Source organism: Gopherus flavomarginatus, chromosome 1 (genome assembly GCF_025201925.1).
Source record: "Gopherus flavomarginatus isolate rGopFla2 chromosome 1, rGopFla2.mat.asm, whole genome shotgun sequence".
In the NCBI taxonomy this organism is placed as follows: domain Eukaryota; kingdom Metazoa; phylum Chordata; order Testudines; family Testudinidae; genus Gopherus; species Gopherus flavomarginatus.
This window is the reverse complement of record NC_066617.1, coordinates 101041010-101066822: the sequence shown is the minus strand read 5'-3', so window position 1 is coordinate 101066822 and position 25813 is coordinate 101041010. Positions and strand designations below refer to the sequence as shown.

At 46.7% G+C, this 25813-nt stretch overlaps 1 protein-coding gene across 2 annotated transcripts; it reads right to left on the bottom strand.

Annotated features, from left to right (window-relative positions):
* Positions 1-6070: 6070 nt before the first annotated feature.
* On the bottom strand, positions 6071-20521 carry TXN2 (thioredoxin 2). 2 transcript variants are annotated; one of them, XM_050927173.1, is made up of 4 exons: positions 20195-20521; positions 19165-19433; positions 13816-13939; positions 6071-6746 (listed from the first exon to the last, which is right to left on the bottom strand). In XM_050927173.1, the coding sequence occupies exons 1-4, from the start codon at positions 20504-20506 to the stop codon at positions 6630-6632; spliced, it is 822 nt and encodes a 273-aa protein (XP_050783130.1). In that variant the 5' UTR covers positions 20507-20521; the 3' UTR covers positions 6071-6629. The 2 variants fall into 2 exon arrangements, with proteins under 2 accessions (XP_050783130.1, XP_050783140.1); XM_050927183.1 differs by having other exon boundaries at positions 20143-20204.
* Positions 20522-25813: the final 5292 nt, after the last annotated feature.

Here is a 25813-nt window from a genome sequence, read left to right as displayed (position 1 = left end):
ACCCCCGCGTAAGATGAGACAGACCTGTACCCTCTGGAAGACCTCTGTGTACCCCCAGGGGTACACATACCACTGGTAGAGAATCACTGAAGTAGACACTGCTTAGTTTCAATATAGCTAGGCAGATAGATAAATGTCTCCTGCCTGTCTGAAAGGAAGATGTTTGTCACCTCTTGGTGACCTGATTTAACTCACTGACTTTACTAACATAATTTCTAGTATAGGTACATAAAGCCTCACATACTATCCGCACATACATTTTACAGGGATTACAATGCCCAGAGTGTTACTGGCTCTCAGCAGAGACCTCATATGCCACCCTTTAGTGAATTAGTATATAACTGACCAAGGAGTTCCCTGTAAAACTCTATGCCCCCTGTGTCCTCTGCCAGTTGGCATCAAGAAGAGATTTCCAGGTCACACACATACAGGCAGCTGCTCATGTAATTCCCTGCCACTGAGTGGGTTTGGGGTATTTTTTAATGGAGCTCTGAGGGTCCCTCTCAAATGGGCTACATCCTTCTGGCCAAGGACCTCATCAATATTAGTCTACAATCACCCCAACTGGAGAAGAATCACCTCCCCACAGCATGCTCTCTGTGCAGCACTCCCACCTCCTGCCAAGGAGAGCTGGACTGGGAATAAAGCCTGAAACGGCCTGCATAGAAGTGCTGAGCCCTAACCCCACGGCTATCAGGGCTTCTCAGTGCAGCAGGCCATGCCCCTGCTGGCGTGGAAGGAAGAGACCAGACCTGGAAAATGACTCTAGATCTCCTTCATGGCAGCGCAAAGCATGAACACTAGACTGCAGCTAGGCCTGAGACCTGTGGCTGAAGCCCTGCTAAGAAGAAAGCAGAACTAAGAAATTTTATTCGGTTGTTTCCTGCCACTGGCCAGACTGTAAAAATCATAACGCAGAACAGTAACCCCTCCCATCTCAGCAGCTACCTGAGGAATTTCCGGTAATCAGTGAGTTGAAGTACACAAGGACTGTGCATGTTTTTTTCTGAGCGTTTTTTTTATCTGCACGATTTACATTGTGGATAATCCCCTGTCCCCTGCAGAGCTGAGCTCTTGCCGTCAGAGAGGAAGATGTACTAACCAAAGGTTAGCCTCTTATGCTGTGTTCTCATTTTTCAGATATGTTGCTCCGAGCAGCAGGAGGTGCTTTGCTGTAGGAATCCTGAGTCACTCTTAGCCTCCTGCAGAAAATATTTCACCCATGTTTGTCATCGCCTTCCTGGAAGCACTCACCCTACACCCAAGTTACAATGTTGCTGCAGGACAGATTGCCCAGCCAGGAAATTATTTGATTTGTAATAGCCCCATTCAGCATGAAGGGACTCAGAGTACTGTACAAATATATTCTAGCGGCCACTGATCAGGCTTATAATAGTTAAGGTTGCAAAGTAGTTTGCATTATATCCCCCCCCCCCCCACACATACATCTTGTTTTCAGAGGATCATAACTTTCCAAAACCTTCATTTTTATGGGCTGAAATTTGCTATGCTTGGTTTCTCCTCACAGGTGAATATTGCTGGAAAGTTTGGGCCAAAACTATTCAGTCATTTCTGAGTTATGGCAGGGTGAACAAAAGCCATTTTTGCACAACTATATAAAAAAAAATATGTTGGACTGTTGCAACTGTTTCTTTTCCAGCATCACTCAACACTGGCTAAACTCTGAAAGATTGAACTTGGCGTAAGCAGCAGCCCTAATGAGCAGAAAGGGCTCTGGCAATTTGCTTAAAAATTCAGATAAACGAAACAACACACTTATATAAACATTAGAAAACATGCTGCAGCATGTGCGCCGTATAACACTCCATGAACAGTGACTCTGCCCTGTTAGCCCGGACTGTGGAGCCAGTTATCTGTGCAGGGCTATGCACTCTGAACCATGGTTAAAGCTGATCAAAACCAGAGTGGGAGCTCACCCACTCTCTTGTCAGCACAGGTCTGGGTGTTAAGTGGTAAAGCAGCAGTGCCCTGCCCTGCAGTAGGCGAAAGAGAACAAATGTAGCCAAAAGAAGTTCCTGCCTCTCCCCCCAGGCCCCTTCAGGCTCCTGTGCTCCTTGTACGGAACTGGTTTAGGAACATCAGTAGTTTTCCAATCTCTGTGTCCAGCGGGATAGAGACTCGGTGTTGATGTAATACAAACAAGCCTAGGAAGTCTGGGGGCATCGTTCCTGGAAAGTGCTGATGCATTTTAGACAATGTTAAGTTGATTAGATAGATCTTCCCACAAGACAGGAGGCACGTAGGACTGGGTCACCTCTTCTTTTCCCATCAACTGCAGCTGCTCTACCCACTGGTAGAAATGGCTGTGTGCTTCCCCATAGTCACCAATGTTTAAAAAAGAGCTCTAGGGACACTCCTCCATAAAAGCAGAGGGCCATGAGCTGCCAGAGGGTTGTGGGCAGAGCCTGATGCATTTTAATTTAGTTTTATGACAAATATCTTAATCATCAGGGACTCAGGTTTGGGGTTTGGCTCAGTAGTTAGAGATTGACATGTTCATCTGAAGCTGCAGGAGCAGCACCACAATCCCGTGACAAGTTCCCAAACTCCCTCCTACCTGAAGCTAGGAAGCAGCTGCCCAGTGGGCTGCTAGTGCTATTCCCTTACTCCAGCACCTTCATGGAAGGACGGCAGGCCTGGCTCGCTCCCCAGCATCCTTAAAGGGCATTTCTTCCCAAGAATGAGGTGAGATGAACGGATGCATATGGCCTCTCCCCTGCACTCTTACTCTCTGGGGTGTGTGTGCGCGCGGCTGAGAAGCAAATTCTCAGGCTTCTCTCCCCTCTTGGAGGCCTTACGTTTCCACCATTCATTTCCTCTAGCTCAGGGGTCCCCATCTAAATGCACCTGCGTCCTGGCCGGCGGTTGAGCATCCGCCGAAATGCCAATGACAAGAAGTGATGTCATCCAGAAGCATTGCTGCAGAATTTCGGAAGCATATCAGGGGATGCTCAACAGCCGCCAGTCCTTCGTCTGGCGCCCACCAGACGAAAAAGGTTGGGGACCACTGTCTACCTGTAGGGGGCTTTCCTCTTTGGTGTTGCCATGCTACCTGACTTTCCCTCCTTCTATCCCACTGGGTCCCCCTGGCTCCCATGCCCCCTGGGGAGGATGACCCTGACTGCTGAAGCTGCACTGAATGACAAGACAGAGGCAACTGCTCACTACTCTGATTCATCTCCTCTGCACTCACAAGGGAGCAGCAGATGTGGCAGGAATGAGCCACACTCCCAGTCACAGCAATTCCCTGAGGCAGGACACCATAACTGCAGGTAGCACCAGGCCACAGGCTAGAACAGTAATTTCTAGGATAGGTTAGTAAAAGGCTGAGGTCCTGGCCAGATCAGGACGAATGGCAGCTGTTTTCCAATCTGCAAAATGGATATATTTATTTACCTATGTCACAGGACAGATCACACAGAGTTTTGCAGATGGTGTTGGTCTCTTCTGTTCAGCCTTTGCTTTGTAACCACAAAGTGCTAAGTGTTATTATTAGGTGGCAGGAATGCTGAGAGGATAAACATCTCCCTGTCCTGCAGCCTCCCCTCTAGCCCAGAGGGGGGTGGAAGATGACCAGGGGACAGAGTTTAAAGAATGGAAGAGAAGGGAAGGACAAACATTTTATGTAAAGAGAGACACTCATGTAGGGTTTAATTTAAAGTCCATGACGCCTGTATTTTAAATACATCTGTATAGTTATAGTACATACACACACGACTGTGGTGCAGCCACCGGTAAGACAGAGCACAGCAAAGGTTTAAGAGAACAGAGCAACACCATGCATGTTTCAAAACAGGAAGTGAAGAAGAACACAGCATCCCTGCTGCAATAGAAACAAAGGGAAGCATTTTAATCACTGACATGGAGACAGCTGTTTGTGCTGCGGAACAGCCTTTTGCATTAGCCCCTTTGCAACAGACCATCAAGTTTAGAGTGTGTGAAAACTGCCATAACAACACCCTGAATCAGACCATGTGCAAACCTTCCTGACGCCACCCACTTCGGGAGATTATTATTAGCACGTAACAGCTTCCCTCTGAAGAGACAATAAAGAACAGATTAAAATTAAAGTCCTAGACCCAGATCTTCAAAGATATTTAGGCTCCTAACTTGCATCAATGTCAATGGAAGTTAAATACCTTTGGGATCAGGCCCTGCAGCCTAAAACATCCTTGCACTTCTCTGCCCTTTTCATTATTTTTCTACTGTGTTAAAGGTGTGCCTAGGCAATTTTGGGACTTCAAGGGGGAATGAGATACACATAAAACGCTACCCTCTTCCCACCACTGAAAGTGGTGTTTCTTAGGGATGGCTAAAGAGGGAAATCTCTGAGCAAATCAGATACTTGGGTACTCAGCATTCATGTTACAGAAGCAATTGTACATATACCCCCATCTTAAAGTTTGCCAGTAACTCTGTGCTTTGATACTGGAATACCAGAGAAACCCCAAGCTAGACTTTTCCCTTGGAAGGAAGTGATAAAATAGTTAATTTATACTGTCTCCTATACACACAATGCAAAGTCAAAGTCTGTTTTTTCCTGTTCTAGGGTGATGGTAAGGCATGAAAGTTAACTATTGTAGGAACATATGATGTTGCTCCCCCATTTTTTCCTGCATATGCTGGCAAATGGACAGTCTTTACTAGAAGTGAGAATACTGTAGTGAACTGGTATTGTCAGGGGAATTTAAGGAGGCATGACACTATTGTCAGGATTAAAACCCTTCCATTTCAAAAAGTTGGCAGGGGCTCTTTAATGATCCTCCGTGGCCAAGAATTGTTTTAAATCTCATTCAAAAGATGTCAGCTCCACCAGCAGAGCTACAGAGCAACACAGCAGAGCATTAGGTCAGCATTGGCCCAAAGCGAAGAGTGCCCCCTACCAGGCCACTGGTACCACTTCCTGTAGTGGACCAGCCAGCACTGCCCAGCTTTGAGATAACAACAAAACTGCCAGCAGCATTGCGGCTACAGCCCAGTGCCTACGGACTTTGATCACTCCTCCTTAAAATTTACTGTTGGTTATAAAATGTAATGGCACAGCTGGAGGAAAATGCCTTATCTGGCTGTAATAACGTAAGTGCTGGGAGAAGATGGAGTTCAGAGCCAAAGCAAGGTAAGGGAGACTGAAGATAAACCGAAACAAAATGCATAAAAAGGCATTAAATATCAAGAGTATTCTGAGAGGCGTGGCATAAATGCACTGAAATTAAGCCTCTCTGATATAAATGAAAAATCAGGCAGCAGCATAGTGTTCTCAGGGTGAAACCCAAATTCACAGTTGTTCCAAGGCATGTTGGATGGGAGTAGTAGAGGGAGAGGTTAGGGAAGGTGGCAGCAGCTGCTGCTAAGTAGGTAGGATGGAGGCAGGTGTAAGGAACAAGCAGAAAGGGCAGGCAGGGTAGGGAGAGGCAACGGGGAGGGACTGCACTCAACAAGAGTTATGAATGTATAAACCCATTACCATCGTTTAAAGGCCAGGTTAATTAAAGTCCAAAGGTCAAGACCCCTCCTCACAGCTTCCCCCCACACCAACTTTTTCCTCAGTGCCTAATCCCTGCAGCCTCTTGTGATGGTTCTGCACCAAAGTTCAGCGATAAGAACAGCTTCAATTATGCAAACAGGAGTGGAAGGTCTCACAGATTGCTCATGAGACGGGGAGTAGACAAGGGGTGAGAACAAGTTGTGGTTCATTATTGGCAGGACCCAATGTTCCTTCTCGATCAGGAGATGCATCAACTCTCTGGGTCTCATAATCCAGCTGCACCTGAAACAAGTCAGACCAATCCATAGAGCCAGAGGAGCTGTGCTGGGAGCTGCATAGAAATAATGGTATTAAAACAAACAAGTGCATTAAGTTTTAATACTGATGAGACTCTCCCAACATTCTTAAATCCCATCCTGCCCCTGTTTCCACCTGAGAAGCCCTCTTATCTATGCACAGCTATCACAGTAGCAGCACCCCTTACTATTCCTTCCTCCTTGGTGGGCAGGTGCGAGTTGCCCCACGATTTCAGAGATTGGGTTTTTCTACAGAACTACACAGACATGATTAATAAAGTTCTCTTTATTACAGACATACAAACCCCACCTCCCAAAAATGTTTCTCTTCATAAATCAGCAGCAGGAGAGAGTGTGGCATAGGCTCAAGGGAGCCACGGAGGATTCATATTTGTCCCAGCAACACGAGGACAAGGATGCAAGTATCATGGATGAAGCAGAGCAATCCCCGATTTTAACAAAAACTCACCCAGAGCAAATACGTGTCCACATCCTGCACCCACTGCTCTTAGTCTGGACAGGACAGACACTGATAAACACACCTCTAATTCAGCAGCCGTCCTGCTTTCCCCACTGCCAGTTCTTTGCAGACAGATGGAAGCCCATTTCCAGCTTCTCCCACCCACTTTGAGGATGAGCGGCCTTACTTCTCACCATCCCTCAGAATTGCTCAGGACTACTGCTGCCCAGGAGGAGAAGGTGGGCCATACCCACACACAAAAAGGGGACAGGTTCTACAAGGCAGTTCAGTTTTGCTTCACGCCTCCCCTGGTAAGAGAGCATGCAACATGACCAAATCCAGAGGCCTGGGTGCAGGTTTCTCTTGTTCAGGCTCCAATAAGTTTCTTAAGGAAGGCCTCCAGCTGATCCTCATCCTTTATCCCCACAAACTTATCCACAACATCTCCGTTCTTCATAGCCAGCACAGTCGGCACAGCTGAGACCTGGAAGGCAGAGAGCGCGCAAACAGACACGATCAGCCAGGGGTAGGCAACCTATGGCACATGTGCCAAAGGCAGCACACAAGCTGATTTTCAGTGCCACTCTCACTGCCCGGGTCCTGGCCACTGGTCCGGGGGGCTCTGCATTTTAATTTTAAAAGAAGCTTCTTAAACATTTGAAATACCTTATTTACTTTACATACAACAATAGTTTAGTTATATGTTATAGACATAGAAAGAGACCATCTAAAGACATTAAAATGTATTACTGGCATGTGAAGCCTTAAATTAGAGAGTGAATAAATGAAGACTCTGCATACCACTTCTGAAAAGTTGCCGACCCCTGCAATAAGCTATGCTGGGAGGAGCCCAGCTGCACAATGGCTTTGAAGGATGACCTGCAAAGCAAAAAAGGAAAAGGCTTGGGCCCTTCTGTTTAATTAATAAAATCCTGAAAAGTATTCAGGGTTTTATTTTTCCTGCTTGCTTTTGACATTAGAAATTCAGGGCCTCTCTGGTCTAGAACAGTGGTTCTCAATCAGGGGTCCAGGGCCACCTGGGGGGGCTGTGAACAGGTTTCAGGGGGTCCACCAAGCCAAACCAATATTAGACTCACTGGACCCAGGGCAGAAAGCCTAAACCCTGATGTGCAGGGCTGAAGCCCAGGGCCCTGAGTCTCCCACTTGGGGCTGAAGCAGATGCCTGAGCAGTTTAGCTTTGTGGGGCCCTCTGTAGCGTGGGGCCCTGCTGGCTACCCCCAATGCCAGCCCTGGTTTTTATATGTAGAGAACAGGTGTTGTGGCACAGGTGGGCCCTGGAGTTTTTATAGCATGTTGGGGAGGAGGCTCAGAAAGAAGAGACCCCAGGGCAGCTGGAGAACCGGCTCAGCCCTTTAATTAAGGTGTAAGAGCTAACAACGAACACTGTCCGAGACATCCTCCAGCAAAATCATGGAAGGCATTGATGCTGCTCATGTTTTTTGATCCTTATCTATGCCCTAAAAATCAATCCATGCAGCTTTTGTAGTTTAGACAAGGCCCAAGATTAAAAATGCAAACAAAATACCCATTTTTCCCCCCAAATAAAAATAGTAACCTCTCCCCCCCCTCCTTTTATCTCATCACAAGGCAGTGCAGGAGGGAGCAAACCTAATGGTTTAGGAATATTTTATAGGGCACTTTTAAAAGATATTTTACAGGGGGTAGTTGTTCCCCACAATTCAATGTGGATCAGAGTGGAACTGCACCTTTCCCCAGGTAGGAAAGGATTCCCTGTCCTCCTCCACTCTTGGAAAAATATTCTTGTATTAGCTCTAGACTGTGCCCCCTCCCCCCCCAAACCATCTCTTTCCTTCTCCCTGCTCTCACAGCTCATGGCTTCACTGACAGCATGGTCAGAGACCACCACCTGCCGAGCCGGGATGATTAGGCAGGAGAAGGAAAGCCCTCAAACTGAGCTGGCAGCCAGCTACAGTGCTTTGGGTGTTACTCGCTCAGACGATCCCCCACAAGCTTTGTTCAAAACTAAGGAAGTAACAGTGCAAAGGATGGCACTCAGCAAACTCCCTGGAGACTCGGTCGGGGGGGGGGGGGGGGGCGCGGATGAAGAAACCTTGTGGCCATCTTTAGAGGAAGGCATAAGGTGGCTCAGACCAGCATGGAATGGCAAGGAAAAGAATTTGGTAGCATTTTAGAACAGCCAGGCACATGCCTCCTGCTACTTCATGGCCCTTATCTGTATAGAGCTTATCTCCTGGAATGTGTCCCATCCTTATCTTGTAGGAATGCATCCTGGGAATGCATCCACTTAGCCTGTACATTCCTAGCTGCACTCTTGCTGCCATCAGGGATCTACCACCCACACAAATCCTCCCCACAGGAAATCTCTTAGAGATCTGGCTCCTTTCTCACCAGCAGTTTGACTTGAAAGATATTTTGTTCACCCTGTCCCTCCCCCTCGCCCATCCAGAACAGTTCCCTACGTATATCCTCCAGGGCTTTATACAGACCAGTTTTAGATAATTCAGGCACTGGGGCTCCTCCTGCCACTTGCCCAATGCCTGTTTAATCTGTGTTCTTTAGCAACCCCTAGTGACCAGTTGCAGAAGTGCAGTGTAGCCCTGGAAAGCTGCTCACTGCACATAGGGTGCAGATAATGCGCCTGTGTGTGAATTTCTCTCTTTTTAGGAAGAACGGATATAACGGGGAAGCACTCAGCTCACCTTAATTATGCCCTCCTGAGGCAACGTGGTTGTTATTTTTCAGGGATCCTTCCTCATGTTTCTCATGTAGATTAAACAGCAAGTGGAGTTACATGTGAGGCTATTTTATAGATGAGTTTGGGTAACTAACCATCCGCTTTAAAGGTCACATGATGAAAGCAAGCACTGGTCCAAGTGAGGAACAGCAGCCGCTTCCAGAGCTGAGGAGCAGTTAACTTAATGCTGAGTTACAAGCCTTTGTGCGTGGGCCAGCATGAAACTCACGTGCACCTGTGGCTGAGCCCTCCATCTCCTCTCACACACATGCGTGCACACAGGGAGGGAGGGGACAGCTATAGTGGCTTTCAACTACTCTGTGCTTCCAGATGCTGAACTGCTCCGGGGGGCGGAGTGGCCCCCAGCATAGCTTAAAAAGTCCTATGGGACTGTCTAACTTACAATAGCATCCCAGGACGTCCTCTGGGCAGCCCCTATGCCAGGGCTTGTCAGGAAGTCCTCAGGTTCTGCACTGCCTGCACCAGAGGAATCTCCTGCAGACAGAACCAGGCCTGTTAGGGCCCATTGACACCACTCCAGTACTTTTCTGCAGGATAGAGAGGCCAGAGAAGAGGTAAGGATTTCCCCAGTAAGTTTAGGAACAATGCAGGGAACTCCAGACAGGAGCTATTACTGCTGAGATGTCTCCAGCCAAAGGAATCCCTCTGCTATCTTTCCAAAACTACCACACCAGCCAGTCTATGCACTGACCAGCAGCAGCGTGGGAGAAGGGACTGCGCTTTCCCAGATAGGATTACAATGCATGCTGGTAACAAGCCAATGCAACTGAAAGTGAGAGAGAATCCCACACAGAGCAGATCAAAGCCAAAGTACTCCTCTCTCTTTGCTCTTGTGGCTAAGAAGTGAAGTGACAGTGGGGGGAGAAGCCATGTTCTGAGACCTCCTGAAAAGTGGGTGTTGGATGAGAAGGGACTGAGAATCTTAAGAGAACAGATTCTTGTCTTGTGCAGAACTGGATCTGCAAGGTTTCTAGCAGCAGGAAATGCTTCCGGGACTTGTGCTCTGCTGGGACAGCCTGGAGCCAAGGGCAGGCAGAGACCCATGCGAAGGAATGCTCAGGCATTCCAAAGCTCTCTGAGGGGGTCTCTCGCCATCCCCCACCCCCAAAAGAATCTACCGCATAGAGGAAGTTGTGCAATCTCAGTCTGGGCAGACGGCCAGGGTCTGCATGTAGAGGGGAGGGAGAAATGTGGGAGGAAGCTGGTTTCCTGGCAGCTAGCAGGGGAATTGTAGGGGTGAGAAAAGGGCCTTGAAAATCCCAGGACACAAGCAGAGAGCAATCTGAGAGTCCTGGATCCCAGGTGGAAGGGCCCTTGGTTCCTTTTGCTAGAAGAGGATGCTGCTAGCAGGGTGGTTCAGATTTCCTGCTCCAGTGTAGGTGGATTTCTGACCCCCCTACTCTGAACACCATACCCTCCTCTTCTTTTGTGCAGACCTACAACAGCATGGAGCCACTCTGGCCATCCCCTCCAGCTTTTGCACTCTCGCTGCCTTGGCTAGCAACTCTTCAGAGGGAGGAGCAAAGCAAAGCAAAGCTACTCTAACCCTGAGCTCAGGACAACACAAACCAGGAACCGAATGTCCTCCTCAAAAAGCAAGCCAGAAACTGTGAGGATCAGAACAAAGCTCCCTGTAGCATTTCCATTTCACCATGGTCCCACTGCTGCCCAGCGAGGAGTCTGAAGCACTAACAAAAGTAGAGGTCTATCATCTGGACAGAACAGGGTGCAGGTGCACCAGGGATCCAGGATCCCCAGCACTTTCTGGAGAATTGGAATTTAACAGAGTTTGCCTGTGTCTACATTTAAGGCTCAGGAAGAGGCCCTATAATCCAGCCCTTGACTGCATCGTGAATACTGCTTACATCCTCCCCGACAGCATTATTTGCGAATCTAAAATGATCATTTCAGTTATCCAGTTTGTTTGACAGGATTTCCCTGGGCCAAATCCCCATTAAACTGAACAATTCTCATCCCTCAAACTTCCCTTAAAGGAATAACACTTACAGGGCTGTAATTTTCAGCCTTTTTCCTAGTGCCTTTAAATACACCTTTACCCCGATGTAACGCTGTCCTCAGGAGCCAAAAAAATCTTACCGCATTATAGGTTAAACCGCATTATATCGAACTTGCTTTGATACGCCAGAGCATGCAGCCCGCCCCCTCCCGGAGCTCTGCTTTACCGCATTATATCCAAATTCACGTTATATCGGGTGGCGTTATAATGGGGTAGAGGTGTGCTGGTTTTCCAGTTGCCAGGGACTGCTCTGCTATAGTAGCACTTCTGCTGCAATCAGTTACTATAGAAGGGGTCGGCAGCCTTCCAGAAGTGGTGTGCAGAGTCTTCATTTATTCACTCTAATTTAAAGTTTTGTGTGCCAGTAATGCATATTAACGTTTTTAGAAGGTCTCTTTCAATAAGTCTATAATATATAACTAAACTATTGTTGTATGTAAACTAAATAAGGTTCTTAAAATGTTTAAGAAGCTTCTTTTAAAATTAAAATAAAATGCAGAGCCCCCCTGGACTGGTGGCCAGGACACAGGCACTGTGAGTGCCACTGAAAATCAGCTCGCGTGCCACTTTCGGCATGTGTGCCATAGGTTGCCTACCCCTGTACTATAGCAAGGCTTGGAACAATAATGATTAAGCTATGTGATCCCTAATCTCTTATCTGTGGACAGAACAATCCTTATCCAGAGCTTGGTGTACATCTCTTGGCTTCAAATACTTCATTGTACCATTTAAGCAATCACAACCTCTCCCAGGGGTCATCAGAGAAGGGGCGGGGTGATGGTTGGATGAAGGAGGAGTTCTGGGGGGTGGACAGATAGGAGGTGGGGGCCGGGCCACGACCCCCGTACCCTAACCGGCTCTCCATACAATTTACGAAACCATCAGGCCAAAAAGTTTGCCCCTCCCTGCGTTAATCCCTAAGGGGAAGGAGCACAGCTCTCCTCTCCAATGGGAGAGTGAATATTAACCCTTTTGCTGCAGGGTCTTATTGTAGAACACAGCAGCAGTGTTCTTTTTGTCCACTAGGTACTGGGAAGGGAAGACACCCGGTCCCTACAACATAGAATACAAAGTGTACAGTGCTCACTTCGTATTTATTTTTGATTACAAGTATTTGCATTGAACAAAAATAAAAGAAACTGTATTTTTCAATTCACCTTATACAAGTACTGTAGCACATTCTTTATCATGAAAGTTGAACTTACAGCTGTAGAATTATATACAAAAAACCTGTTATTTTTGAATGCAATGTAAAATTGTAGAGCCTGCAGATCCACTCAGTCCTACTTCTTGTTCAGCCAATCGCTCAGACAAGTTTGTTTACATTTGCAGGAGAGAATGCTGCCTACCTCTTGTTTACAATATCACCTGAAAGTGAGAACAGGCGTTCTCATGGGAGTGTTGTAGCTGGTGTCTCAAGATATTTATGTGCCAGATGCGCTAAAGCTTCAAATGTATAATAATAATAAAATATAATATATGGAGATACACCTATCTCATAGAACTGGAAGGAACTCTGAAAGGTCATTGAGTCCAGCCCCCTGCCTTCACTAGCAGGATCAAGTACTGAGTTAGCCCAGATCCCTAAGTCGCCTCCTCAAGGATTGAACTCACAACTCTGGGTTTAGCAGGCCAATGCTCAAACCACTGAGCTATCCTTCCCTCCCTAATGTCCCTTAATGCTTCAACCACCAATTCCAGGGGACACTCGTCCATGCTTACGATGGGTTCTGCTCGATAACAATCCAAAGCAGAGCAGACCGACACATGCTCATTTTCATTATCTGAGTCAGATGCCACCAGCAGAAGGTTGGTTTTCTTTTTTGGTGATTCAGGTTCTGTAGTTTCCACATCAGAATGTAGCTCTTTTAAGATTTCTGAAAACATGCTCCACACCTCGTCCCTCTCAGATTTGGAAGGCACTTCAGACTCTTAAACCTTGGGTCGAGTGCTGTAACTATCTTTAGAAATCTTGCATTGGTACCATCTTTGTGTTTTGTCAAATCTGCGGTGAAAGTGTTCTTAAAATGAACAACATGTACTGGGTCACCATTCGAGACTGCTAGAATATGTAATATATGGCAGAATGCCAGTAAAACATAGCAAGGGACATACAATTCTCCCCCAAGGAGTTCAGTCACAAATTTAATACATTATTTTTTTAAATGAGCAGCATCAACATGGAAGCATGTCCTCTGGAATGATGGCCGAAGCATGAAGGGGAATATGAATGTTTCGCACATCTGGCACGTAAATACCTTGCAATGCTGGCTACAAACGTTTGTCTCAGTGACTGGCTGAACAGGAAGTAGAACTGAGTGGACTTGTAGGCTGTGAAGTTTTACATTTTTTCTTTTTTAGTGCAGTTATATAACAAAAAAAAAATCTACATTTGTAAAGTTGCACTTTCACAACAAAGAGATTGCACTACAATAACTGTATGAGGTGAATTGAAAAATACTCATATTTTTACAGTGCAAATATTGGTAATAAAAAATAATATACACTATGATTTCAATTACAACACAGACTACAATAGATATGAAAATGTAGAAAAACATCCAAAACATTTAATAAATTTCAATTGGTATTCTATTAACAGTGCGATTATACCTGTGATTAATGTTTTTAATTACGATTAATTCTTTTGAGTTAATTGCGTGAGGTAACTGCGATTAAGAGAGAGCCCTACTGACAAGCCTTTCATTAATATAAAGATATCCTCATGCCCCCTCCTAGCCACTGCTGAAATTAAGTCGTCCTGCTCTTGGCCCATACCTCATATTCAATGGCCAGGTCTGTGTGATCATCAATGTCCACTTTTGCCATCAGTACCTTCCCATGCTGCTTGGCCACCATCTTCTCTAACCTGGGGCCCAAGATCTTGCAGGGGCCGCACCACCTCACAGGGAAGAAAAAGAGCAGGCATTACACAAGGAACTGCCGGGCAGCCAGTTTGGTATTCATGGTATTTCACAGGCAACCTGATCACCACTTAACCCCTCCTCCCTACCTTGACCTTTACACTATGGGAAATTACCACAATTTAAACACCAAGGGTGAACATTAACCAACCACTTTTGCAATTGTTAGACTCAGATTCACACTCAAAAAGTAACAGAGTTTGAGACTGTCTACACTATGGAGCCTATGCTGGCATAGGCCCATACTGTAGAAGCAGCCTACACTGAGGGTATGTCTATACTACAGCGGCACAGGTACAGTGTTGCTGCTGCAACATAGATGCTTCCAATATGGACAGAAGGGAGTTTTCTGTCAACGCAGATAATCCATCTTTCAGAGGCAGTAGCTAGGTCGATGGATGAATTCTTCCATCAAACTAGCTATGTCTTACAGTGGGGGTTAGGGTTAACTATGCTGCACAGGGGTGACAGTTTTCACAGCCCTGAATGATGTAGCTGGGTCAACCTAAGTTTCAGGTGTAAACCAGGCCTCAGACAAGGAGTTTTTCTCCCGGTGCAGGAACATCACATCCCTGAATGACATCAGCTATGCCAACAAAATGCGTGCTTCTGCTGACATAGCTGCATCTACACTGGGGATTTTGTCAGCAAAGCAGTGCCAGTCAGGGGTGTGGGTTTTTGATACCCCTGACCAACTCAGCTATGCCAACATAACTTTTATGCATAGACCAAGTCTGGACTGCAACACAGTTTAGAGAGGCTTCCATAAGAAAGGCATTATTATATCAGGGGAGGGTGGGAAGAGGTACTATTCAGTGTTAGCCCATTACTTGTGAAACACCTCAGTCTCTAAAGTGATTGCTGTGTTTACCTAAGGGCTCTGTTCCACAGCAAAATCACTGTCACTGAGAAGCTGTATCTATTTAAAAAAAAGAAACCAACAACAGACACTACCTGTACCAAACTCTGGTATCAGCAAGAGTCTGAATGGAAGGCATTGGTGCTAGTCAAAGTGCTGAGTTCTTCCTCTAACTGCACTTGGAGGAATATTGCTCCACTTACATTGATCTCAATCCCACCTACCCCTACAAAGAAAATAATAATTCCCAAACCCTTACGTGATGTTTTATATTGAAACCACAGCTGGTTTTGCTCCCTGTGCTCCACTTAGTGCCACCAAACACAAATGAGACAGAAGATTACGATTACTATAAATTAGCAGATAAAATCTTGGAATATTTTCATTGTTATATATAATAGGTATATCTCCAATTATATACATCTCCTAGAACTGGAAGGGACCTTGAAAGGTCATCAAGTCCAGCCCCCTGCCTTCACTAGCATGACCAAGTACTGATTTTTGCCCAGATCCCTAAGTGACCCCCTCAAGAATTGAACTCACAACCCTGGGTTTAGCAGGCCAATGCTCAAACCACTGAGCTAGTCAATGGCAAAATCTTTATCAATGCCAACTGCTGATAGTATTGGCAAAGGCTTTTGCTAACAACTCATTGCTACTGGTGAAAATCTTTCCCCAGTGTAATCAGCATTCAGAAAAAAATGGGATAGACATTATCTAATTTGATTATAGATGATACTATGAACTTCTCAACAACTACTTCTGGTCACCCGGGAACTAGTAGCTGCTAAAGAAAACATGAAGGTAACAAGAGGAGTATTTAGGAATAATTTAAAAATTGCATGGAGATTAATTTGGAGGACACCGATCACTTGTAATACACAGCTTTCATGCAGCAATTTGTTCTAGTTGTCTGTTTGGACCTAAATGTCAATAAAGAAAACATAACAAGTTTGTGCAGCATATTTAATGCTAGCAAGTATCCTTATGACACAGTAAGGAGAGAACCTCATGAGCCACAATGGGAGTGAGCTGAATTGTAGGGCAGTAAAACGTAGCAATAAAATAGATTCTGGTGTTTGTCACTGTCAGACTGTGGGCTGGAAAAGATGGAAGCCAAAATAATATTAAGTAAATAAAAGGCTTACTAAGACCAGGGTTGTTATGCTTGTTCATTCTTTTACTGTGATGATGTGGGAATCTTCTGTAATATTCTTAGGAATGACATGCATGGCAGTGACTTGCTTGACTAGGGATTGCCACCTCCTAGGTGTAGAGCAGGAGATGTGAGGTGTTGGGTCACCTAACTGTCCGGGGCAGAGAGTGGAAACAGATTCCATGGCGGCTTTGCTGGCTGATTGCACTGGCTTGGCCAGTATGGATGATGTCTTAACCTTTAAGTCTCTAGGCTAACTTAAGGACTTTCCAGTGCTATGTTACAGTTGACTAATAAACCCTACTCTGTTTGGTGTCACAGCAAATACTTGCTGAGGTGTGCTGGTCCTGAAAGACAGGAAATGTCTCTGATAAGGAGTTATCTAAGTTGGATGTGCTGAGTAGAGCTCAAGAGCCCAGACACTCAGTTTTGGAGACGCTGAAGCCGTGTGGCCTACCTTTAAAGAAGAATGGGCCCCCTTAGAGATCTGGCACACTAACAAGGTTCCTGTGTGTGTGTGTGTGCACAATGCAGGGTCACGTGCCTCCCCATATTTCTGCCAATGTTTGCCAGCCCTGCTCCGTCACATGGGATGGCTAGACCCCCTCCCTGCCTGGCAACTGCTGGGGGAGCCAGTGAGCTGAGTCCTGTGGAGAGAGGCAGGAGCAACAGCTGGGAGCTGCAGGGAGGGGCTGCTGCTTTCCCTGAGGGGAGGCTGAGGGTAAGCACAGGGGGAGGGCGAGAGACATGCCTGGCGGGGTGCCATGACTCAAGCTGTTCTGGGGGCGGCCAAACTTTTAAATGGTGTCTCCTCCTCTCCTCTTCTGCCCCCCCCCAGTAGGTATATGTCATCTCTGGCTGCAAGGGATCGTTTAAAGCTGGGGCACAGCACAGATCGTATGGATCCATGACAATTACACAATCTATGTTAACATCTTCGTGAAATACCATAAGCATTACATTTTGTATACAGGTTTTGGTAGCATTCTGTATTGTTGACCAAACTTGATAAAACCTTACAATAAACTCAAGAGTATTTAGCTATGTCTGCACTACAGAGCCAATGCCAGTCCCCTAGTGCAGAGGCAGCATACATGACAGAAGATTTTCTGGTGGTGCAGGATAACAACATCCCTGCGCGACATTAGCTATGTCAACAGAAACACTTTTCCATCAATGTAGCTGCCTTTACACTGGAGGTTTTATCGGCTTATGTGTGTCAGTCAGGGGTGTGGTTTTTCCACTCCCCCAAGAGTAATGCAGTTATGCTGATATAACTTTTAGGTGTAGACAAAGTTTAGTTCTCTGTGTCATGCAATAGCTTCTGAATGCTGCATTCGATCAATTCCAAAACTCCAGGGTACGTTCTAAACATCAATGGCTAGAACCCTATTGATTTGGCGGTCAAAAAAATGAATAAATCAGAAAACCAGAAGGGGCAATGTAAGGGACACATGAAGCCCTGCCAGCTCTTTAGCCCAGTCACAACCACTTCTGCAATTGTCTACAGCTCAAAAGAACTGATTGGTGGTAGCCATTAATGTCTTCCAACATAACATACCCTGCCTCATCTCTGCTCATTCTCCCAATAGAATTTAACACATTGACATCCTGAATGACTTATCTCCCAGAAAGAAAAATAACGGTGAAGGAAATAGGGCTGTGCACACAGCCTCTGGCATGGTGGAAGAGGAGAATGGGGAACCCTGGTATGTGGAGAGGGAGAAAGGGAGACACAGAGAACCCCTAGTTTGGGAGGAAAGGTGGGAATAGGGGGCACGGGGTAATGAGGGTGCACACAGAATTCCTGCCATGGTGGGAGAATGGGATACTGCAGGATAGATGAGAGAGTGATGGTGGGCACACAAAATCCCTGCTGAGAGGGAGGCTGGAAAATGCTTTGGAATGGGTGAAGAGGATAATGGGGGAAAATGGAGAAAAGGGGCCACACAGAGTGTATGCCATGTAAGGAAATGGGAACAGAGAGCTGGGGGTGGGATGGGGTGGGGGCGGAAAATGAGAGGCACACAGTAACCTTTTGCTGGCATGGCTTATTCTGTTGTAGGAACTATACTGACAAAAGTTCTTTTGTGGAGGCAGAAGCTGTCTCTCCACTAGGAGGGTTTGCCGGTATAGCTATAACAACAAACTTGACTAAGTGTAGTGCTATATGAGGCCAGGTCTCTTCCTACATAGATCACAAAGTACTTCAGAAAGATAGGAAGGCACTCTTATCCCTATTTACCGAGGCAAAGGGAAGGTAAGTAACTTGCCCAAAGCCATGGTGGTAGAGGCTAAATAGTGAAGAATGTTACTTGTAGGATACAAGAGTGAGCGAGAGAGAAAGGAGGGCCCTCAAGAGGCACTCACTGCTTCACACCCAAAACTTCAGGGGCGGAAAAACTTTTTGGCCTGAAGGCTGCAATGGGTTCTGTAAATTTTATGGAGGGTTGGTTAGGGTAGGGGGTCGTGGCCTGGCCCCCACCTCCTATCTGCCCCCCCCCCCCCCAGGACTCCTGCCCCATCCAACTCTCCCTGTTCCCTGACAGCTCCCCCCTCCCCGAACCCCCGCTCCATCCACCCCCAGCCTCCGCTCCCTGTCCCCTGACCGCCCCAGGACCCCTGCTGCCCATCCAACCCCTCCTCTCATTCCTGATGCCCCACCCCCCCCGGGACCCTTGCTCCATCCCACCACCCCTTCTCCCTATCCCTTGACTGCGCCTGGAACCCCTGCCCCTGACTGCCCCCTGCTGCCCCATCCAACTCCCCCTCCTTCCTGACTGCACCCCTCCCAGGGACCCCGCCTCCATTCATCCCCATTCCACCCCCCGACCACTATCCACATCTCTGCCACCTGACCACCACCCCGAACTCCCCTGCCCTCTATCCAATCCCCCCTGCTCCGTGCTCCCTTACCATGCTGCCTGGGGCACCGGTGGCTGGTGGCACTGGAGCCGGGCCACACTGCTGCCACCACGCCACTGCCACCACACAGCTCGGGCTGGGCTCTGCAGCTGTGCTGCCCCAGGAACTCACAGCCCCACCGCCTAGAGCATCACACCCGGCAACGGAGCAAGTGAGCTGAAGCTGCGGGGAAGGGGCTGGGGGCTAGTCTCCTGGGCTAGGAGCTCGGAGGCTGGTCAGGATGGTCCCATAGGCCATAGTTTGCCCACCTCTGCAATACTCACTGTGCATGAAAATCTACCACCACTGGCTTCTGGCTGTTCACAACTCTGTCCTGGAAGTCAGACCCATCCTGGATGTTAAAGGTGGCCCTGTAGACAGGTGTGGTAGAAAACGTCCTAATGGAAGCAGGCACAGTGATCGGGGTAAGAGGAACAAGTGATCTAGGGTAGCATGGTACTGCCGACACCTTGGAGAGGATAGACAGAGGCAGCACAGAGAGCTTTTGGGGGGAGATGGATAGAAACCTCCTCAGTGCGAGCCTCTGCGCCATCTGTATAATGAAGGGAAAAGGCATTTTGGATCAGCCCATGCCATGGAGTAAAGGAGAGCAGAGAAGGAGCGTTCCTGGATATTATGCTTTGGAACAGCTCTCCGATCCCAGCAATTCCACTGCTGCTTCCCACAGCTCAGCCAATGCCCCCCCCATGCCACCCCTACCCACAAGTGCTCCTTCTCCATGTCCTGCCACCCCATCTGTGCCATGCCAGCCTCCCAGTGCTCCTCCCTCTTATCCAGGGCCCCTACCATCGCAGCCCTTTCCCTCCCGTGCCAGCCCTGCCCCGGTACTCCAGGCTCCCCTCCTCCCCGTGCCCCCGCGCTCCGTCCCGTGCCAGCCCTGCGCCCCGCACTCCCCCCACCCCTGCCAGCCCTGCCCCCGTGCTAAGCGCTACCCCTCCCCCCCAGTCTTGCCCCGGTGCTAAGCGCTGCCCCTCCCCCCGTGCTCCCCCCGTGCTAAGCGCTGCCCCTCCCCCTGTGCCAGCCCTGCCCCGATGCTCCACGCTCCCCTCCCCCCCTGCCAGCCCTGCGCTCCGCACTCCCCCCGTCCCTGCCAGCCCTGCCCCCGGGCTAAGCGCTGCCCCTCCCCCTGTGCCCCCGCGCTCCCCCCAGTCCTGCCCCCGGGCTAAGCGCTGCCCCTCCCCCTGTGCCAGCCCTGCACTACCCGCGGTGCCCCCCGCCCCGCACGCGGCCGGCGCAGTCACCCTGCACGCCGGGCCCGGCGGCAAAGCCCTGCCCCCAGCTTCCCCAATTCACCTTCCCGGCGGCGGAGGTGACGCAGACACTACCGGAGTCAGTCGCGCTGCCGGGGAGCTGATTGGCTGAGGTGGCGGAGGGCGACCCTGAAAAACTGATTGGCTGGGGAAATGCAATCTTTCTCAGCTCCACGCTGATTGGCCGTTGAACAGCAAATCCGGGTCGCTGTTTTCTAGTTCTGGAACATGATTGGCTGGAGAAGATGTCCTTCAGGACCTTCTGCGTAATAGTAGGCTTTAGTTGGCTACGTTCAGAATACAGGGTGGGCTCCTGGGTGTTGATTGGCTGCTGAGAAGGGCATGTCAATAGCATGACCCCTCTACCGTCCTCCACCTGCCTTGCCCATAGACTTCCGAGCTCGGCAGTGCGTCCCCTACGCCAGGAGCACAGTGCGCGCGCAGGCTGGTTCCGCTGCGCTCAGACATTGCACAGGGCGGAAGGGACGAGGCTTCACAACGCACACGTGCCCTGGGGTGGGCCTGGCCATGTGACACTGGGCTGGGGTGACCAGACAGCAAGTGTGAAAAGTCAGGGGGGCGGGAACAGACACCGACATAAGACCAAGCCCCAAATAGCAGCTATAAAATCAGGACAGCTGGTCATCTTACACCCTGCCCCCCTGGGATCACTGTAAATCAGCTCAAAGCAATAGGTCAGAGAAGCCAGGCAGCTTTTGGCAGGTGGTCCTTGGTCACAACGACTAAACAGCTTAAAGAGGGGCAGATGCATTGCTGCTGTTGCTTAATTCACCCTGCTCCTTCTTTAATATTTAGGCCTAGAAAGGTGGGCCTAGCTGCATCAATTAGGACTAGGACCCCATTGTGCTGGATGTACAAACATATACTGTCAAATTCAAGTGTTTCAAAATCATGAACAGGTCTTAAAAATAATAAAAGTTGCTTAAGCCCAAGTTTTTTTTCCCCAACATATATTGGATTCTTTTTATTTCCCTTTGTGTTTCTGAGCCTTGTTTTCAAGCTTTGCTTCGGAACTATGACTTCCACTGACTGAAAAGTATGCTGCAATTCTCATGCAGATTCTTGAGTGCAGGAGATGGAGGTTTAAGAAAAACAAGACCTCCACAGAACACCCACACTAAATGATTTTGGCAAACCAAAAGTGTCATTCCTCTTTGTGTGTCAATACAGAAACTAATACCCCACCACAGGGGTGTGCAGCATCATAAGTGCAGAATGGCCCCTGTGTTTCAGATCGGCTTTGTTGCCGGCAGATAACTGCCTGAGGCCAAGCAACAGCGGGGAGGTCCGTCGCCTGGTGTGCCGCGCCAATAAACACACCAGGGTGGAGAAGCAAACCAAGTTTATTTGAGATTTCAAAGCGGTGCAGGGAGATTGACTTAGATCAAGCACACCTAAAACAAGCAGTTTGTTTCTTTATATCCATGAGAACTTTTTTTACTGACTAGCAATTTCCCGTTTCCCCTCCCTCTTTCTCCTTTTTCCCCCTGTAGCAATTACGTAAGCGCAGGTGCATTAAGTAATTTTGGCCGCGGCAGCTCGTTAGTAAGTTTTCCTTTTGCAAGTTATTTTGTTCTTCTGCTAAAGGTGCACAGGCCTCATTATTTCTGCTTTAGACCAGTTAGAACTGTTGCAACTGATAACGGCTGTTACACCTGGCCTTTTAGGTCGATTAAAGTTCAAACATGGAGGGACTCTTGTCTGCTGAGGCCTAAAACCAGGAAGGCTCCATACTCTTGTGGCCTTCCACCCTCCTGAGTTACGTAGGGTTATGCTTAGTGACACCAACAACTCCCTCGTTTGAGAATACTCAACAAACTTTTGGCTGAGTGTTCTCACATTTAAAGGATAACATGTGATTTAGCTCTAGGGAGCTGAAGTGCTTTACAGCAAGCAAGCAAGAGAAGAGTAACAATACACAACACCACACCAGTGAGCAGGAGGTGAACAATGCCTTTCCCTATTTTTCCCAGGTTAAGTAACCAGCCCCAGAGGGAATTAGAAATAGTGGGTTTTCTTTCCTGGGCCTTCCACTGTTTAAAAGCCTGTTTGGCTGACAGGATGTACTTTTTAATATTCTGTGCGTTTTTTGGGACATAAGTACAGCATTCATTCCCTATAAGGGCGCACATTTTGCCCTGGGAAGCCACACTTCCACCCAGGAAGTGTCCAAGTATGTTTTCATGATCACAGATTAGATGGTATTTTTGATGCGTCTGTAAGGGCAGTGGGCCAAGTTTGGTACTTAAGATCACTTTAAATGGCCATCATTTGGTAATTTAGGAAATCCCGAATTTCTAAACATACTAGATCCCACTGCAATGCCTTCCCAGCCTTAGTGATATTCAATACCATTTTTCCTTGGTGTAGTACTATAATACACCTGTTATTTAACTATTTTTAGGTACTTTTAAAAGGCATCGACATTAATAGCATAGGAGGGGGGTTACATTATTAGTTACTTTCCAGGACACAGGGCGCAGCCTGTAGAATAAACCCCAAAATTCAATTAATACCACATTTTCAAACATGGGTCCCACAAATGTCCTTCCACCAGTGTATAATTTTTTGTTTTTTTACCAGGGTCAGTTTTTAATGTTTTTTCTAGTTAGGAATTTCTGGACTTTGGCAATTTCAGTGGAGCGAGTGTTTTTTTTTCTTTTCCAAAACAGTCGTGGTGCAGCATCCTTGTACTTTTTTCCTACTGTCCAGAAGGCACAGTGGAGCTAGAAGGTGAAATAGGCTAATCATCAGTAGGAGAATTTTCCCGATGTGGAGGGGTTTTTTTGCAGTGAGAATCTTGGGTTCATGCAGTTAGTTTTTGACATTTTACAGCGACGGTGGTAGTCACCGGGACTTAAGGGCCTTTCCAGGGTGGAGCCAGAGCAGACTTTTGTCGGTGGACCTTTACATCAATTCCGTCTCCTGGTTTCAAAGAGTGGTAGGGCTGCTAGGGTCTTTGGGTAGCGCTTCTTTACCTGTGAGAAAAGAAACTTAACACATTTTATTAGTGCCTGGCAATGTTTTGCAAATTTCATAGCTGCGTGGGCAAATTTAAGCCCTTTTTTTTCCTGGTTGTTAGCCAAGTCTTAACTGTGAGCAGTGTTCTTGAATGGAGTTAGTATTTTATTTATAGCCTGAGCTTGCTATTTTATTTTATTTTTTTTTTAGTTAATTTATTTTGTTTTTTGTTTTTCTTTTCTTTTTGGCTTTTTTTAACCTGCAAAGGAAACTTTTACTTTTTACTTATACACCTTTTTTTCAACAATGAAGACATAAACATTGTTATTATACAGTACATTAGTTTTATTATTTAATATATGCCACACACACCCTTTTGCTAAAATAACCTTATTACAGAGCTTTGGAGCAACAAGCCAGGACAAGCACACCCACTTTGAGGAGTTCACTCAATACAACCTTTAGTCCAATAGCCTTTCACCATCCCCAGCCCTCTGGCTAGAAATCTGAGGTAGCCAAAAAGATTCCATGTACAATATGGGGAGTGGGTTAACTTTTCATGTCTTTGCTTTCAAAGACTGTTGGTATGCAAATTTTAACAACAATTTTTGCAATTAACAGTTTGGCCAATGAAATTTTTTTTCTTTACTTAAGGAAATGCATTAGACTTTAGTATATTACATTCTCCTGATTTATCCAAACACTTTGTATTCCAAGTTGAACAAAACAAATATCTGCATTTTAATTTAATCTTTTTGTTTGATTTTAAACTAGACTATTTTATAAAAATATTAAACACAAAAATTCCGGCCACAAGACAAACACCACAGGACAGAACATAGAACACAAAACATGATTCCTATTGTGCCAGTAAATGCATGGTACGTTGAATGCTGTTCAGCTGGCATCAGTTTTCTCTGATTATTTGAAAGACAAAAAAAAGAGAGGTCTACCCACCCCTTCTGGGCAGACAATTATCGCTTGAAATATACAAATACTCTTGTTGGCTTCAGGCAAAACAGAGGAATTACCCCATAGTTTCTTGTATTTGTTTCATAGGCAGCCCAGGTTTTCAATTACATAACACTGTATACATTCTTTAGCTAATTCAACTAAATTGTTCATAGCCAAACCAAATGATTGCAATTCAATAACTTTTTTTCCTGAATTTATTTACAAACATTTCACAGACACCAAAAACTTTTTTTTTCTTTAGCATTTTTACAAAGTTCAACTGCTGTTTCGTTCAGCAACTACAGAGTTAACTTTTTACTCTTCCTTAAATTACTTGCTTGTCTCCCAACAGCCACTTTTATTAACTTAAATCACCATTCCAAGTAAGTCCTGGGTATTTGAAATTTCCATGCTTACACTTACTGACTCCTTTCTTCCACTACACCCTTAAAGTTTTCCAACCTGTTTTCCAATCTCTCTGTCTGTTGCCTGCCCGCCTGGGCCCGATCCTGCTTTTCTTGCTGAACCGTCCCTTCCATGGGCACCAACTTGTTTCACTACCAGTTTAGCTAGGAGGGTGGGCTTCTCATTTAGCCCCCACCCCTCCTGGTCTCTTTCCTTAAACATTCTTACTCACAAGACTACCCGAGTCCTCCTTCATGAGGCTTGCCACCTGGACAAAAACACATGGCCCATTGGGCAAAGGCCATTTACTTAACATATAATTTAAAGGACTATTCTTAGAGGGTTTACCCAGAGACTTATTTATCTGTTTGACACTTAAACAGAAAAGAGAATTACACAGAGAGCAGAGGGAATTACAGTCTAAGCCAGACTTTCCCACTTCTATACACTGACCGCTACAGGGGACGGGACAGAAGGATCTCAATTCAACCTTAGAACTTTCTTGCACACATGGCTTTCACTCCGAGGAATTACGAACAAGAGGTTCAGTTCTGCCCACACTCCTAACGCCCAAATGAACAGAGCAGAAAAACAACAGTAACCGGTTAAACAGAACAGAACCAGAACCAGATAGCGTTTTCTTATCCTATTAGGACTCACTTTTACTCATGCAGTTCTCAACATATAACACCAACAGTACCAAGCAAAGCAAACACAAAATAACAAGGGTAAAACAAATAGATGGTGTAAATTCTGCAGGGCTCCCCCCTTTTTAATTGCTTACCAAACTGTGACAAATTTCTGTTACAAATCTATCCCTCGTGTCAGGTGATCAGGCTGACACTACAGGATCGTTGGGGGAAGATAAAGAAAACACACCATATAACTGTATTTTAAAGCTCCATTAATAAAATAATAAAACAACAACGGAGAGTGTTGGGAACGCTCCCTCATCACTTAGGAAAACATTAATGCCCCAAGCCCCTTTTATACCCACACACGTACGTCCAGACTGGCCACTTCTGTGTATAATGTTTAGAGAAGGGGGGAGAGGTGAACTGGAGATTATCCTGTATACAGCTTGTCCAGAATTTCTAACATGCTTCTGCTCTTTGGAGGGCTGTTCTCTTGCACCCTGGAATCTTCTGCAGCATCTCTTTCAGAGATTCCAGTCCAGGTCAGCTGCCTGCGGCTTCTTCAGTGTCACCAAGCCACACCGGCTCCGGGGTCACAAAGGCACACTGTTGGATCTTACTGGACAGTTAAGCTTTGCAAATGTATTCTCAATTCTGTAACTTGTATTTTCTTTGCTTCGCCTCTG

Coding starts and splice junctions, on each gene's coding strand:
- TXN2 (XM_050927173.1), bottom strand. CDS start 20,506: ATGCTATTGACATGCCCTTCTCAGCAGCCAATCAACACCCAGGAGCCC. Junction 19,434..20,194: donor TCACCTCCGCCGCCGGGAAG/GTGAATTGGGGA, acceptor TTCATTATACAG/ATGGCGCAGAGGCTCGCACT. Junction 6,747..13,815: donor ACCTGGCCATTGAATATGAG/GTATGGGCCAAG, acceptor TCTGCCTTCCAG/GTCTCAGCTGTGCCGACTGT.